Source organism: Thamnophis sirtalis, unplaced genomic scaffold (genome assembly GCF_051295495.1).
Source record: "Thamnophis sirtalis isolate CommonGarterSnake01/CBP01778 unplaced genomic scaffold, rThaSir2_p1.2 scaffold_2, whole genome shotgun sequence".
NCBI classification, from domain to species: Eukaryota; Metazoa; Chordata; class Lepidosauria; order Squamata; family Natricidae; genus Thamnophis; species Thamnophis sirtalis.
The window spans coordinates 137,645,490-137,661,051 of record NW_028261382.1 but is presented as its reverse complement, the minus strand read 5'-3'; the positions used below and the strand labels follow the sequence as shown (position 1 = coordinate 137,661,051).

The 15,562-nt window shown below is 35.2% G+C and overlaps 1 protein-coding gene across 3 annotated transcripts in view; it reads right to left on the bottom strand.

Annotated features, from left to right (window-relative positions):
- Window positions 1–15,562, bottom strand: part of CA8 (carbonic anhydrase 8 (inactive)) — a 68,895-nt gene that overhangs the window by 5,874 nt on the left and 47,459 nt on the right. For all 3 annotated transcript variants that reach the window (XM_087707033.1, XM_087707031.1, XM_087707032.1), the window contains exons 5-8: window positions 13,728–13,790; window positions 12,373–12,421; window positions 8,301–8,413; window positions 807–989 (exon numbers count right to left, since the gene is read on the bottom strand). In XM_087707033.1, the coding sequence (XP_087563159.1) occupies window positions 855–989; window positions 8,301–8,413; window positions 12,373–12,421; window positions 13,728–13,790 (360 nt within the window). In that variant the 3' untranslated portion in view covers window positions 807–854. The remainder of the gene's footprint in view (window positions 1–806; window positions 990–8,300; window positions 8,414–12,372; window positions 12,422–13,727; window positions 13,791–15,562) is intronic.

The following is a 15,562-nucleotide window of genomic DNA, read 5'->3' as shown; positions in this document are numbered from 1 at the left end:
TCTCAATTTATGACCACAATTGGGAGTAGATTTCTTGTTTTAAGTCATTGCAATCAAAAGTCAAGGTACGCATGTGACCAGATTTGATTTTACTTTTTTTTAATTAGGATATATCAGCATAGCTGTTAAGCGAATCCATGGTTGTTAAGGGAACACAGCAGTTGTTAAGTGATGGTTTTAAATCAAGAACTATCTGTATAAGTTACATTATAAGGACCTGTCCTAAAATTTATCAACAACAATAATTACAAATTTGAGAAGAGAAGATTATTGGCAGAAACATGACATCATTCTCAAATGCATCTGACAAAGGTCAAGGCTTATTTTCTGCCATTCCAGAGTACAGAACACAGAATAATGGATTTAAATGAAAGGAAAATATTAAGAAATATTTCCTAATATTGGAAAAAATATTAGAAAATAGGAATATTAGGGAAAAAATTGTAATAGTAAGAACAATTTATTGACAAAAATGGAAACAAATAGTCAAAAAGGGGATGAGCTCCTTTTTCATTGGATATGCTAAAATAAAAGGCTGAATTGTTATTTGCCAGGGAATCTTATATGAAGACTTTTTGCAGAGTGCAAGATTAGATTTAAGGTATAAATGTCCTCTTTCAGCTCTGTGATTCTCTGACTTTAAAAATGAGTTCATATCATATTGAAAATATGGTCAAAACACAATGTACAGATATTATACTTTTCCACTTCTCCAAAAGGAATGAATATGTCTTTAGAGGAAATTATGCTGAAGTTAGCACAGAAGTCATATTTTATACAAGTCAGTATTTTCATTTTTCACTTACCTATATTTTGACTTCATTTCTTTTTCTTTTTTTAATTATTTGTCTCTGCTACTGGAAAGCAGCCCTTATGACTCTGTCATTAAGTGGCTGTGTTGGTCTGAAATTATCTCCTAAATTTCCATCGCAACCTTCTAGGAGCTCTGCTCCTTTAATATGATTCCTCAGTCCGCGAAACTCTTCTATCTAATAAAACAAGGACATTGTTATTTAACTCCCTCAATTAGTAGTTACACTGTTAAAGATATAGATTTTTTAAAATTCTATTTATTTTTTCTCTCTTTAACATACACCCCACCATCTCAATTGTTATGACATATAAAGCTTTAAAAAACATGTAACCAAGAATACATTTAAACTGAATTAAAATTAACTAAAATAAAGAAATAAAGTGTATCAGATGCTCCCCATGCATTAATTCATTTCACCTCTTCTCACATTAAAATTTAAATTTCTTATCATCTTCTTATCACCTTCTGAGGAAGGCTTTTGAGGCATTGTAGACTTTACTGTATCAAACTAGTGATTGTTTCCAACAAAAATTGGATTAAAATAGAAATGGAAAAAAATCATTATGAACTTGGCAATGTACCAACATTTCAACAGGTTTCCATTCCTTTGTTTTATGACATGATTACAAGGCTGAAATGAACCTACTACACCAAAGCCACTTCGCTATTCTAACTGAAGACTAAGCTTTGATAGCCTATTCTTGCTTAATCGTAACATGAGCCTTATATTTCCACAAGGAGACATCCCAATTGTTGGAAAACCAGGACAAAATTGACCTTTTAAAAACAGAAAAATAAAGAAAGGGTTTATGAGAAGTAGGCAAAACTAAGTCTTCCACAGAACAATATGCTTTTAAAATGAATCACCAGGACAATGTAAGGACAAGATTTCTTTATGGAATTTATTTTCAGTTTAGTAGTTTTCCTTTATATGGAGGAAGTTTTTAAAGAGTTGAAGTGAAGGAAAAGGGCTAAAATACATTTATTAATTCAATGTTAAATATAGTGCACTACTGAAACATATCTTCTTTTCCAGTAGGACCTGCCATTCTGAATAAAGATTTTAATTCTTTATAATCAGGTTTTTTTAATTTTGGAAAACAAATCTAATGGAATTCTAGCCAGAAATTATTCAGATTCATAATGGAGGGTTCCAGATTGTTCACCTTGCAGTTGAGATGGGGAGTTACATTTCAAATAGGAAAAAGATATTAAAATATCAGAAATGCATGAAGATGGCTTCTTGGATGTGTTTCAAGGTCTTTTATTTTCTCAGGAGAGAAAAAGCAAATCAGAAAAGTGGAGAAAAATTATTCCAGAATTACTGAGTTATACTAGTGAGAAAATATCAGTCAATGAGTAAAATGATTTTCTTCCCTCCTTACAGGGACTATAGAAAGTGTCATAAACACAGGAGGCAACATTTTTTTTAGCCAAGCAAGAAATGTCCCACTTCTCACCAAGAAGACATTACTGTATAATCCAGTGTTTTTCAACCTTTTTTGTGCAAAGGCACACTTTTTTCATGAAAAAAATCACGAGGCACACCACCATTAGAAAATGTTAAAAAAATTTAACTCTGTGCCTATATTGACTATATATAAAGTAATTTTTCCACGGCACACCTTACACTATGTCACGGCACACTAGTGTGCCGCGGCACAGTGGTTGAAAAACACTGGTATAATCAACTGATCTATAAGCAAAAAATAGAGAAGGGAAGATCTGCTCTGATTGTTAAATTTTGTAAACAGTTTATTTTAACTATGTAGTATTGTTAGAAATGACCTTATGTAAAACAGAAAACTTTCTTGCTGAAAAAAGCAGAATACTGTAAAGTTAATAGTATTGAAGGTGATGGCTGTACTACTATTTAACAATCTATCTGATTGTTAAATTCTGTAAATAGTCTATTTAACTATGTAGTATTGTTAGAAATGATCTTATGTAAAACAGAAAAATTTCTTGCTGAAAAAAGCAGAATACTGTAAAGTTAATAGTATTGAAGGTAATGGCAGTACTACTACAAAGCAGCAGCAGCAGAATGAATGAGTGAGGACAAGAAACAGCAATGAACATATATATATATATATATATATATATATATATATATATATATATATATATATATATATATATATATATATATATATATATATATATATATGGAGGGAGGGAGGGAGGGAGGGAGGGAGGGAGGGAGGGATACACAGACAGACAGACAGACAGATATAATACTCTCTTCTGGGACTGCATGGACAAATCCTTGTTATCTCAACTATCTTCAGCAATATTTTGTAGGTCTTCCAAGATAGCCCTGTAATATCTTTGATCCCATCTATCTACTTTATCTGTTGTCTTTACTCAATGCTGTCCCACCGTTGTAATTTTTTTGTCTAAAATATTACCTAGGTACACCACATACAGTATCCCAAATAGGTCAGGCTTAATTTTGTGAAAAATGAATGAGTTCTTTTACAGTTCTGTGGTACACTTAGTAGTTACCTACATATTCATAATTCTCAGCAATATTATTCTTTTGTCTTCTGTTTTAAAATCCAGCTATCAGATCCATATATTGCTACTGTGAAATCTACTACTTTTAACTATTCTGATTTTTCTGATCACAGCAATATTCTTAGCCTTGGACCTTTTCCCTAGAATTACTCCTCTCCTCCACTGTTATCTATTCTTTAGTTCAGGAAAACTGAACCATCTTTGCCATGCTTGTTGACAACACCTTTGTCTTTCTTATCTGTAACATTATCCCAGATTTTTCTATTTTCTTTTATGTTCCTAATGAGATCTTCTAAATCTCCTTTATATTAAGTGAGGAAAATGCTTCTGTCTGCATATCCTCATTGTTTTAATGTGTACAGAACTCTACAGTATAAAGTATATATTTATCAGTATTTTCTATTTTGTGGCAAGAAGTCTGGAACACCCGTACACATAATTTAATGCATCAAAACTTTATATAGGACATATTTTATATATTAAAAAATCCCTGAGGTTAGTGAATGAGTATGCTTGGTAATGACTTATTCCCCTACAGTTTATGGGATTTTTACTTTTAATGGAAACTACTAGTTTCTATAGTATAGAGATTATTATGAGTCATTTATGATAAATAAGAAAATACTGAAGCCAGACATGTATATAAAACTTTGATACTGGATCAGTCTTTGTCTACTGGAGATTGTCAGTCATCCATGCCATGGTTGTTGCAAAGGTGCTTTTTGAAAAGGCAACTGGACTTTCTTGTCATCCAAGAAGCTTCTTTGGTTTTGACAGAACTTCTGCACTTCTGACAATCCAATCTGAAGAAGTTTCTTGGATGAGAAGAAAGTCCAGTTGCACTTTCAAAAAATACCTTTGGGGTACTCTTTGCTTTAAAATATGCTAATCAGATCCTTCTGTACACTTTGGCATGTTCCGTTGTAGGCAGACTGTAGCAGATTTTTATCTGCAGCCACTTAGAAATAATGTCCTGAAGTTCACATTTCATTAAAAGTAAGGTATCTGTCTTTACCTGAGCAGGAATACCTGTGAAGCTGATGGATTTCCCCTCCATATAATTAGAATCTACTACTGTAGCCATTTTGAGAAGCTAGTCTTTTGTAACAAAAACAACCCCAAATCCTCTAATAGTTAAAAAAACTAATGAAATAAAAATGGTAGTCATTGAAGAAAATGAGAATTAGTTTGACACACAGTTGCTTGCCACCAATGCAAATGAAATAAGTCAGGCGATTTGAAGAAGAAAAATACTATTAACCTGGTCTGGTTCAGTAGCCTCTACACCTCTATTTAAAACAAGAACAGCAGGTGACCTGCAGTCTATCTATTAAACACAGCATGTGCCCCTAACTATCTGTTGCCTGCTGGCCTCGCTTGCAATGCTGTAAACATGTCCTTCATGGATAGTAACAAGAAGGAAGCCTATATCATTCAAAAAAACAAGTCCTTTCAGGACTTCCGGGGGAGGAGCTGTCGTTGTCGGGGGCTCAACGGAGCTCCCCTCAGAGTTCTGGTCTGTATATCTAAAAGATCTATAGATATCTCCCCTTTTAGGCAGAAAGGGGCAGGAAGGAGCTCAGTCGTTAGAATCTCTTTGAAATTCACAGCCTTTTGTTTTTCGCTGTGAACGGAGAAGAGGTTCAACACAAAGCTGAGCTTTTTTTTTACTCCAGCCAGATCTTCTCAGCTGTTTTTTTCAGCCCAAGGCAGGTCGTCCTCCCCCCCCCCCCCCCGAACAAATTTAAGCTATTTAAAATCGGTCCGGGCAGTGACCATTCCTGAAAACCTTTTTTGTTTATTACTATTTAAAATACCAGCTTCAATTTTACAAAAACTCCTTTTTTTTACTGTTTTTCAAAATGGCGATTTTATAGCCTTCGCAGTTGATATATTTAATCAGCCCTGTTTTTCTGAAGACTTCTCTTTATTAATTGCCAAAGTTTACTCAGAGTATTTTATTGCAAATCAAGGTGTGCAGAGACTTTGTTTGTTCGCTTTTGTTATTTTATAATGGCTCCCAAGTCAAAAAATTCTAAGCGTTTTCTTAACAATACATCCCAAGTAATCGCTATAAAGCCACAGTCTTTGCCTTCTACGCCCCCTACTGGAGATCTGTTAACGAAAGAATTTCTTTTTGAAACTCTCAGAGAATTTAGAGAGGAAATAATGCAATTTATTTCGGAACTATGTGATAAACTTGATGCTAAGATTGCCCAAACAAGGAAGGATACCATCAGAGTTATAACCGTGATGACAGATTACATTGCAGGAATGGAGGATAAATTGGAACTTTTGGAACAAGACAATTTTAATCTGACATCTAAAATTGAAAAGTTGCAACAGGAAGTTGAAAAGGCAGAGAGACAACTTGTTATGACAAATTATAAAAAGACTGCGTTTGCAATAAGAATTAGGGGATTGCGTGAAAACGAACAGGAGAATTTGAAGCAGACCTTTTTTGAGGCTTTCAGTCGTGTGGTGGGAGGTCCGGGACTCAACTTTGATTGGCAGATCCAAAAAATTTATCGCCATAATTCGTGGACAGCAAAACAAAGACAGCTTCCGAGAGATGTGGTTATATATTTTGCTACAAAAGAATCCAGAAACGCGATACTACAAGAGCTCTACAACAACAGGCTGCGAATTGATGGACAGGATTTGATTGTTTTTAAAGAGGTGCCTCCCCAGATGTTAAAAGCCAGGAGAGACTATGCCTTTTTAACTAAAGAACTTAGAGATAATCAGATACAGTACAGATGGGAAGCGCCATTTGGTATTACAGTCACACTTGACGATCAGAAACATCGCCTCAACTCAGCTTGTGAAGCCCGAGATTTTTATCACAAGATTTTAAAGGCGGGACTTCCTGAATTACCCGGACTTGGACAAATACAAGGAGAAGTACAAGAGAAATAACCAATCACACAACTACAGGGCGGAAGCTGTCGTTTTTCCCCTTCGGAGGGTCAGCGGAGCGGAGAACGGGGATTTGGTTATGCTTTCAAAACATTTGCTTAATCTTAACTTGAATAACACTCTGTGACTATGTCTTGTAGAAAATGGCATAGCCCTATACCGATCAAGAGACATTGGGGCTGTAAGAAATGATGCTGATCACCTTGGAAATTATATTGTATGGGACTTAAAAAAAAGGACTTGATGGACAACTTGGAACTTTTACATAAACTGCTTATGTTTTGTTCCCTGGGGTGAGGAAGGCGGAGATTGTGACGCTTTCGGATTGGGGTTTAGGTTGAATCGAGTTGGGAAGGGTGGCGCAGAGGGGAGGGTAGTGAAGGTTTAATTAAAGATTATTTTGAGCCAGAAAGTAAGCTGACTTTTATAGTAATTTTTATTTGAACATAAGTTTGGAAGAATATATTCAGGGAGCTTGAAGGAAGGCGGAGCAAATAGGGGAGGTGTACGGATGATAATTAAATATATATATGGACACGGGTAGAGGCAGGATGAGTGGAGTTGGAACAGAAACCGAGAGAAATATTTGAGGTGTTTAAGTTGCTTTATAGAGAAAGAGGTAAAAGGGATATATTAAAGGTTTGGAAATGGATACATATTTAGATAAAGAGATAAGGTCCCTAGCCAGAGTAGAATTTTATTTGATTAACTCACTTGGTTTCAACAGTTTGAAATCCTGCAAGTAATAAATTGATTGAGATTAGGAATGATGTACATTGTTTAAGTGTTAATATTGATGGGAAGCTGAGTTTAAGGTAGAGAGTTTATTGATTTTTCTTTTTGGGGGGGGTTTCCCCCCTTTTATTTTTTAATTATTCTTTTCTTTTTTTTCCTTTATTTTTTCCTTTTTATTTTTTATTATTTTTTAACTTTTAATCTATCTGGTTTCAATATACTCCAGACTTTGCTTGATAAGGAACGATGTCGGGAATGGGATCTGGGAAGTCGGAAGGGGGTCTGGGAGGGGGGTTCATGGGGGGGGAGGGTGGAAATATAGATTCAATTTTTAAAACAATGAATGCACTTGGATACTGTTGCTTTTTTTTCTCTTTCCTTTTCTTTTTCTTTCCAAAAAAATTTTTTTTCTTATAATTTTAGTGTAAATTACAAAACGAATAGACCAATGAATAGTAAAAATACACCGAAGTGAGGAGTAGAGGGAAAGAAGAGGGAGGAATTAAGAGGGTGTGAGAAGGGAATGTAAGGAGGGTGAGATGGTGGGAAGGGGAGAAAGGAATGGTTGAGGGGGAGGGGAAGTAGAAGAGGGGATTGTCGGAGGGGAGAAATGAAAGTTGGAGGGGTAGAAGAAAGGGTGTAAGGATAGAAGTGTTATGAGTTGTGTTTATTGCTTTTTTTTTTAACTGCACAGTATTTAAGTGATTGTATAAAGGAAAAGGAAAATGAAATAAAATGTTTGAACAGTTAAAAAAACAAGTCCTTTCAGAGAGGCAGAAACCAAAGTTTCCCATGAAGAGAAAATTGCATGTATCAATAATTGTCCTCTAGACTCACGTGAGTTCTGTGTCAGCTATGGAACATACTGGCACTGGTTGAAATGGCTCTGGAGAGCAAAACTAGCCAGCAACTACTGGATAGTATTGCATTAAGTCCTGGAGCACACAAATAAGGTTATTTTGCACATCTGTTCAAACATCTGCTAGTGTTTATTTTAAGGGAAAAAAGCGTAAAGGTTTTTTTTAAAAAAGAAAACTGCTTGGCATTTATTGATTTATTTCTCTTTTCCCCTCTACGTTTCCGTCTCTCTTTCATAGTAAGTTTTCATTTTTATAATAAATGAACAAAATGGCAACCACCGTTCTTCATTTCTGACCTTTCCATTTTAATAACACAACCTTTATTTTGAAAGCCATAAACTGGTCAATTTAATGAGATTTCCAGGAAAAAAGCAAGAATAATGCCTTGCAACATATTTGCATGCTGTAACCTTTCACTGAGAATTTCAGGTTGTGGTCATAAGAAAAACCATTACCTGAACTTGGGATACAGTTAAAGGATATCTAAATAAGATCCACGTAACACCTTCACTGCAGGGTGGGACCGTGAGAGAGCCTTCATACACCCAAAAGTCTCTTAGTAGTGGATCTGAAATGGAATGAATACCTTGGTTTGAGAGCAATAATGTAAACATATTTGAAGAAACGAAATCATTTTACCATATGCAATCTACAACTGTTCAGAGTCTCTAGGAAGTATCTCATAAAAGGCAACCTGAAGAATTTGATCCCTAGATCATATTGCAGCAGAGAGAGGTTTGTGTGGGGTGCAACAGAATGCAACAGAAAACATGGTGATCTGCTTCCAAGGATAGTTCTTATAAAAGCAGTCCTTTCCTTTAGAAACATTTCTATTCTTCACAGGATAGAAACATTTCAAACAGAAAGTAGGGCAACCACAATGCTTCCTCTAGTTTGTTACCTCCAGTTTGAGGACATCCATATGATCTTCTAACAAGAAAACCCTCTGAAATAGCCCAGTTATCCAAACTTCCCCTATTGCACTGAACTCAAGATATGATGCATGGTATTTGTGCAAATAGACTTTTATGTTGTTTTGTGCCTATGTAGATTTCATTTCCAACCCTCTGCTAATAGCTCCAGTATTAATCATCTTCTTCACTTTTCAGAATTATCCTAAACAAGTGTACAGATTTAATGCTGATGATCTTTTCTTCCTAACAATTTTTCTCTTGCATATGTTCTTGAAGTTCCTTACATGTTCAATATAGCTTCCTCACATGTAAATAGTTATCTAATTCCTACTGAAATCTATTAATAAGTAAATATGTATAAAACTGTTGTTTCTATACACTTAGCTTTATCTTGTTTGGTTGAAAAATACTGGCATGCAATTATTTAATGCACTTAAATAATGGAATTATAGGGACAAAATTTAAAAACAGATGTAAGATGTTCTTCCCTTACAAACAAATAAAGGTCTAAATGCTAAAGGTCAAAGAGGAGGAAGGCATTTGTTATAAGCTACAGATCAAACAACAGAGCAGATTAATCTGAATATTGGTGTTACTGTGGAAATTAGAAAAGATTTTTAAAAAATTTAAAGTTAGATGAAAACTAGGGTTGGAATTTGTCGGTCAATTTTATCATCTACCCTGTAGCTTTAAGTAGAAAATATGTTATTTAAAAATTAGATACTGTTCAATGTTGTTGTTGTTATTATTATTATTATTATACAATTGTATCACAGCGGCCAGTTGTTTTGCCGGATTTGGCATTGGTTACTAGTCGGGCCCCACCCAGGGGCCTAGGACGCCATAACGTATTTTCATAATATGCGTGCAGATCCAAGCAGTGCGGCTTTTTGCATTTGACTGATGGTGATTTTGTCAATTTTTAACTGTTTTAAATGTAATTCCAGTGCTTTTGGAATAGCACCCAGTGTGCCAATTACCACTGGAATTACCACTGCTGGTTTGTGCAATAGTCGTTGAATTTCGATTTTTAAGTCCTGGTATTTTGCGATTTTTTCATGTTCCTTCTCGGCGACCCTGCTATCACCTGGTATTGCGATGTCTATGATTGTGACCTTATTTTTCTCAACCAATGTGATGTCTGATGTATTATGCGCCAGTATTTTGTCGGTTTGTATACGGAAATCCCACAAGATCTTGACCATCTGATTTTCGGTGACTTTTTCAGGCTTATTATTATTATTATTTAGGATTTACTCTTCAATTCCATTCACAGCCTGGGAGTGGTGAAAACTTAGCAATTCACGTACTAACAAAGGACATAAGCTGTTAAGATAACATCTGAGTAATTTTTTTTTTTTTTTGCAAAGTCAAAATATTCAGTTCTAATAAGTTCAAAATGTTCATGTATCTTGGCAATCCTTTGGGTATTGTTCTAAGAATGTATTTCTTAGTTACGGTTCGTGAAAAATATGTGTAAAACTCAGAATCTCGATACCTATTTGCTAAGTAGTTCATACATTCCATTCATAATAATTTCATGTGTCTATAGACAGAGCAGTAACTTACTTTATTTCCAACCTGAATTACAGAATATGAACAGAATAAATCTACTGTGAAACTAATAATATATATATATATATATATATATATATATATATATATATATATATATATATATATATATATATATATATATATATATATATATATATATATATATATATATATATATATATAGGGCGGGGCATAACCTTTTCCTAGGGGGTCACAGCAAGATCGACAGCAGTTTACAACTTCCGCGACACCTCATTTTAAAGCCCATAAAAAACTGAATTGAATGAGCTATTAAATGTTAAATTTGCTTTAAGAATGGCTGGAAAATTCAATTCGGAAGAACAAAGGATCATTGACAGAATAAAATGCATTGCCTTTCGAGAGGCTCGCGATGCTGGAGCGACGTTTATCAATCGAAAATGGATTGCAAACAAATTGAAACGTCATCCGGATTGGGTTACTGATAATTGGAACAAAACAGCCCAAGAATGTTTCACAAAATTTGGAGAAGGGCGTCCTCTGCAACTGTCCCAAGAAAGCAAAGCCATCATTGCAACTGGCAGTCGCAAACAACGAAAAGGAAACCGAAAAGTGGCCCAAGAAATCCTTCAAATTCGTGGAAAACGAGTTGATCAAAGGACAATCGGCCGATATCGAGAACGAGAAGGTTTGAAGCCATTCCACGTCATTTGCAAACCATTGAAAACTCAAACACACGTTCAAGATCGGCTTTGGTTGTGCGATTGGTTGTCTGAATGGACCGAGGAAGATTTTCTTCATTTGGCGCCATCTGACGAATTCTTCGTTTATGCCATTCGAAAACCGAATTTCCAGAACGATCGAATTTGGGCGATCCAGACAATGTCTTGGTGGTTGGTGAGGCTGTCTTTCTTCATGACAAAGCTCCTTGCATGCGTGCAAATGCGACTCAGCAATTGTTAAAGGAAAACAATGTCGAATTTTGGGGCAATGACGTCTGGCCGGGAAATTCGCCAGATCTCAATCCGGCAGAGAACATTGGGGCCATAATTAAGGATGAAGTGGAAGCTCTGATGATTCAGGAGCAAGGTCAAAATCGATATTCGGTTGAAACTTTGAGAATGAATTTGGAAACTGTGTTGAAAAATCTGGAAAATCGAACGGAACTGTTTGAAGATTTGTTGTGTTCTTATCCACCTCGTTTGAATGCTGTTCGAAGGGCTAATGGTGGTCATACTGACTATTAAATCGTGTCAATAAACTCAGTTTTTGATGGGCTTTCGAATGGTGTATGAATTATTTGTGTTGTTATTACAAGTATTACATTTGTGTTGTTATTACAAGTATTACAAGAATTATTGTGTTGTTATTACAAGTGTTGCTGTGACCCCCTAGGAAAAGGTTATGCCCCGCCCTGTATGTATATATATATATATATTTCTCCCGCGTAGAGATGTCTTGGCGGGATTCTACGCGGGAGAAAATCCGAACAACTAGAGACCTACATACTAACACCCGCGAAAACCTCAGAAAACATATATATATATATATATATATATAAGGTCCTCCATCATATATATGTATATATATATACACACACACACACACACACACACACACACACATATATACATATACATATACATATACATATACATATATATGATGTAATACAGTAATAAATACTTCAAAAACTATGATTCAATCCTGTGAAGAATTGAATATGTTACCTGATGAGTATTCCACACGTAACGTTTTCCTCAAAACTTTTGTTATAATGGGCTATACCAGTATTCCCATCCTGATGATCTCTTAATGAGAATGAATTTCAATTCTGAGAATGACTAGCTGAAGCTGCAGCCTCAATGTAGCTAGAGTATAACTAAATTACAGAACGCTGAAGTGTCTTGTGTTCAGAGATATATTTGTTAACCATTCAGTTAAGTCAAAACTGTTGGTCAAAGTTGATAACTTGACAGCAGTTTAATTTGATTCATATCCCATTTTTATGCAAAGACTGTAATTATTAACAAAACCAGGAAGCAACTGTTTAGTGTATACAAAAATATGTACTCACCTGGTAATAATGTGTTAGGATTGAAGCAAGGTATTATCTTGGAGTTTCCCTGAAAAGTTAATAGAATCCAGATTGTTTTTAGTTTTTAAACGAAGAGGATATGAATTTAGGGGAAAGTGGACTGTAATTTCTGCAGTACGAAGGAAGGAAGGAAGGAAGGAAGGAAGGAAGGAAGGAAGGAAGGAAGGAAGGAAGGAAGGAAGTTATCCTTAAGGTATCTATCAATCTCTGACAATATCAAAGTGATTGGAATTTGTAGTACTTTTAATTGAAAATAATGACTTGATCTAGAGAGGACTGTTTGAATACTACAAATATAGAATTTTCAAAACATACAATTAAATGGTTTACATAATCCAATTCTATCAACATGGAAACCAATATAGTTACAAAGCATCTGGAAAATCTTCCCTACTGTAAATGTTTACTGCAGGTTCAGTATCTAAAATTCCTACACAGGGCTATAGTAGAAGACTATTCATGAATGGTATCCCTTTGGACTGTCTGGAGGGATTGATCTTTGGGGTCTGCAAGAGTTATGTTCCCTTCTCTCAAGCCAAGCTCCGAAAGAATGTTGATACTGAGTTATGGTGAGCCATATGATTTCATTTTGCCTCCCTTCTGTTCAATACTATTTGGTGTGGGGATGGGGTGTGGGGTTATCTAGGTTTTTGGAAAGGGTATAATCAGTAGGCCTATAGTATTTTAGAATCCAAATCCAACAATGCTAGTACCATTTATAATTGTCTAAATTCAATAATAACAAGAAGATTAAAGTTAAATTCAGATAAGACAGATGTGTTCTTGGTAAACTGGAACTAGGAATTAAGAGAGAGCTTAATTTTGGATTAAGTTTTAATACACCTGTAAAGCCAGGTCCCTATTTTGGAATGCTTATAATTTTAGCTTGTTTTGTTTGTTTGTTTGATTGATTTCCATAGCAAATGACTTTGGGCGGCTCACAATTCAGAAATATATATTACAATTAAAATCCTAAAAACAGTTTAAAACAGTAAAAATAGTAAAAAAAAAATTAAGACACTAAAAACATTACAATCTCTAAAGCTGTTTATGGCTTCTGAACTGGAAGCATATCTGCAAATTAAGCACCTTTTCACTTTGGCTATCAAATTAAACTTTACATTTTAGCTGCCTCTTGTCTTGATTATAAAGATGTTTCCCTTTTTTATTAATTAATGTTAATGTCAAATATGTTTTTAATATATAATTGCAATTGATATTTCAATATTTTGGAAATATAAGTAAATTAAATAAATGGATGCTAAACATTCCATTTCTGCAGAAATTAAGATCACATTAAGTCCCTGATCCCAAATTGTACATTGAAATTTTACCTTATACTGAATGTCTTGCAGAATCTCAGTCACAGCCTTTAGGCCTGAATGTTCTTTTCCTATCTGAAATAAAACCAGCAATAAATACTAAAATATAATAAAGGTTATTCTACGTCTAAAATAGGTTAAAGAATACATTGTTCTCTGACACTTGGGTATATCAAACTAAAAACTTATTGTTAAATAAGTTTATTTATTCATTATGTATATGTGTTATTATTCTTATGTGAAGTTCAAGACATTTATGTTGTTGTTTCTTACATGAAAAACCATCTTCCTTCTAAAGAGTTCAAGGGAACTTACCTCTATTACAGAGATGGCTGACCTTTTTGTCCTTGCGTGCCGAAAGCATATGTGCGCATGCAATAGCGTGTGCATGCCCACACCCATAATGCAATGTACACATGACACACCCTGGCATGCCCCACCCCCCCCCTGTGCATGCACAAACAACTCACCCACCCATGCACGCACGACCTCCACCCATACCCTGTTTTGGGTCTAGCAGAGCTCCCTGCAGTCTCCTGGCAAAAATGGGCCGTGGGGGAACCACATTTCTTTGTGCCCTGTTTTGGGCCTCGCAAGCCCCCATGAAGCCTCCTGGGACCAAATATGGGGTGCAGGAGGGCAATGTACCCCCATGCTCTCCTCGCGCTTGGGCACCCATGTCCTGCAAGCGCAACAGAGACCCAAAATCAGCTGGCCAGCGGGAGGTGCACACATATGCACGGTGGAGCTGAGCTGGGGCAGTAGCTCGCATGCCCGCAGAGAGGGTTGTGACATGTTGCAAGGAAATAACTACCAGAGTTATCCAGAGTTTTTTTACAGTGTACTTGGATTTAAGGTCCTAGTCTGCACTACTCTTGGTACACTGAGTCTCATTTTCTTTCGTCTGTTTTTTCTTTTCCACATTTAACTTACATATCCTATGAAAGGACAAAAGAGAGAAAAAAGGAAATAAAACTCAATGAGTCGGGAAGGCTAGGAAAGCGTAATTTAATTATCCAAGAACACTTTGCATGATTCTTTACTGAGTAAGGTATGAACTGTTGTAGACTTCTTATCTATGATGCAACATAGGCTATAAAGTAACTGCATAATCAGCAGTTGAAGGCAAGATTCCATGCAGATATTGTATATATCCCAATTTTGTACAGGTAGTTGATCATGATTATTGTTAGATTTTTTTAAAATCCCACCTTTTTATATAATTGTATATAAAACACATGTCATGCATATATTTATAACATTATTCTATAATATCTTAATTGCAAGCATATACCTGTGTATGAATTAGGAAAAAAACCTATTCAACACTGAGTTTGAACGGGATTTTTAAAAATTAGCTGGTTTCATTGAAGGTCCTTCTATTACTTCAAACCTTTGTTAGTGGGCCAGACTTGACAAACTGAATGAATTGAATTGAATGAAATTGAAAGAATAAATAAATGTTGGCAGAGACATGAAGAATTAAAGTTACAAGGAATGAGTTAAAGGGAATGCTAATAAGTCAAGTTCAATCAGCTAATGTGAGACACCAAGAAGGAGAAAAGAATATTTTTTTTATAATATTAAAGGTATCTGAAGAAGCAAAAATGAACATTAATAAACAACTATAGGCTATTAAGACCCACAATGCTTGTGACGTAGTTGTCTTCCTGCCTGAAAATAGTATTTGAAGTAAAAGCAAGTTCATAGCAGTCCTTGACAGTTTGATTATGGAACCAATTACACAGAATAGCAATTGCTTCCCTTTGGTTGGATGTGTTCAGAAGTTAAGTTTCTATTCTTTTCAGGTTAAAGTGTGCAATCTCTGGGAAGGGAAATGAGAGAAC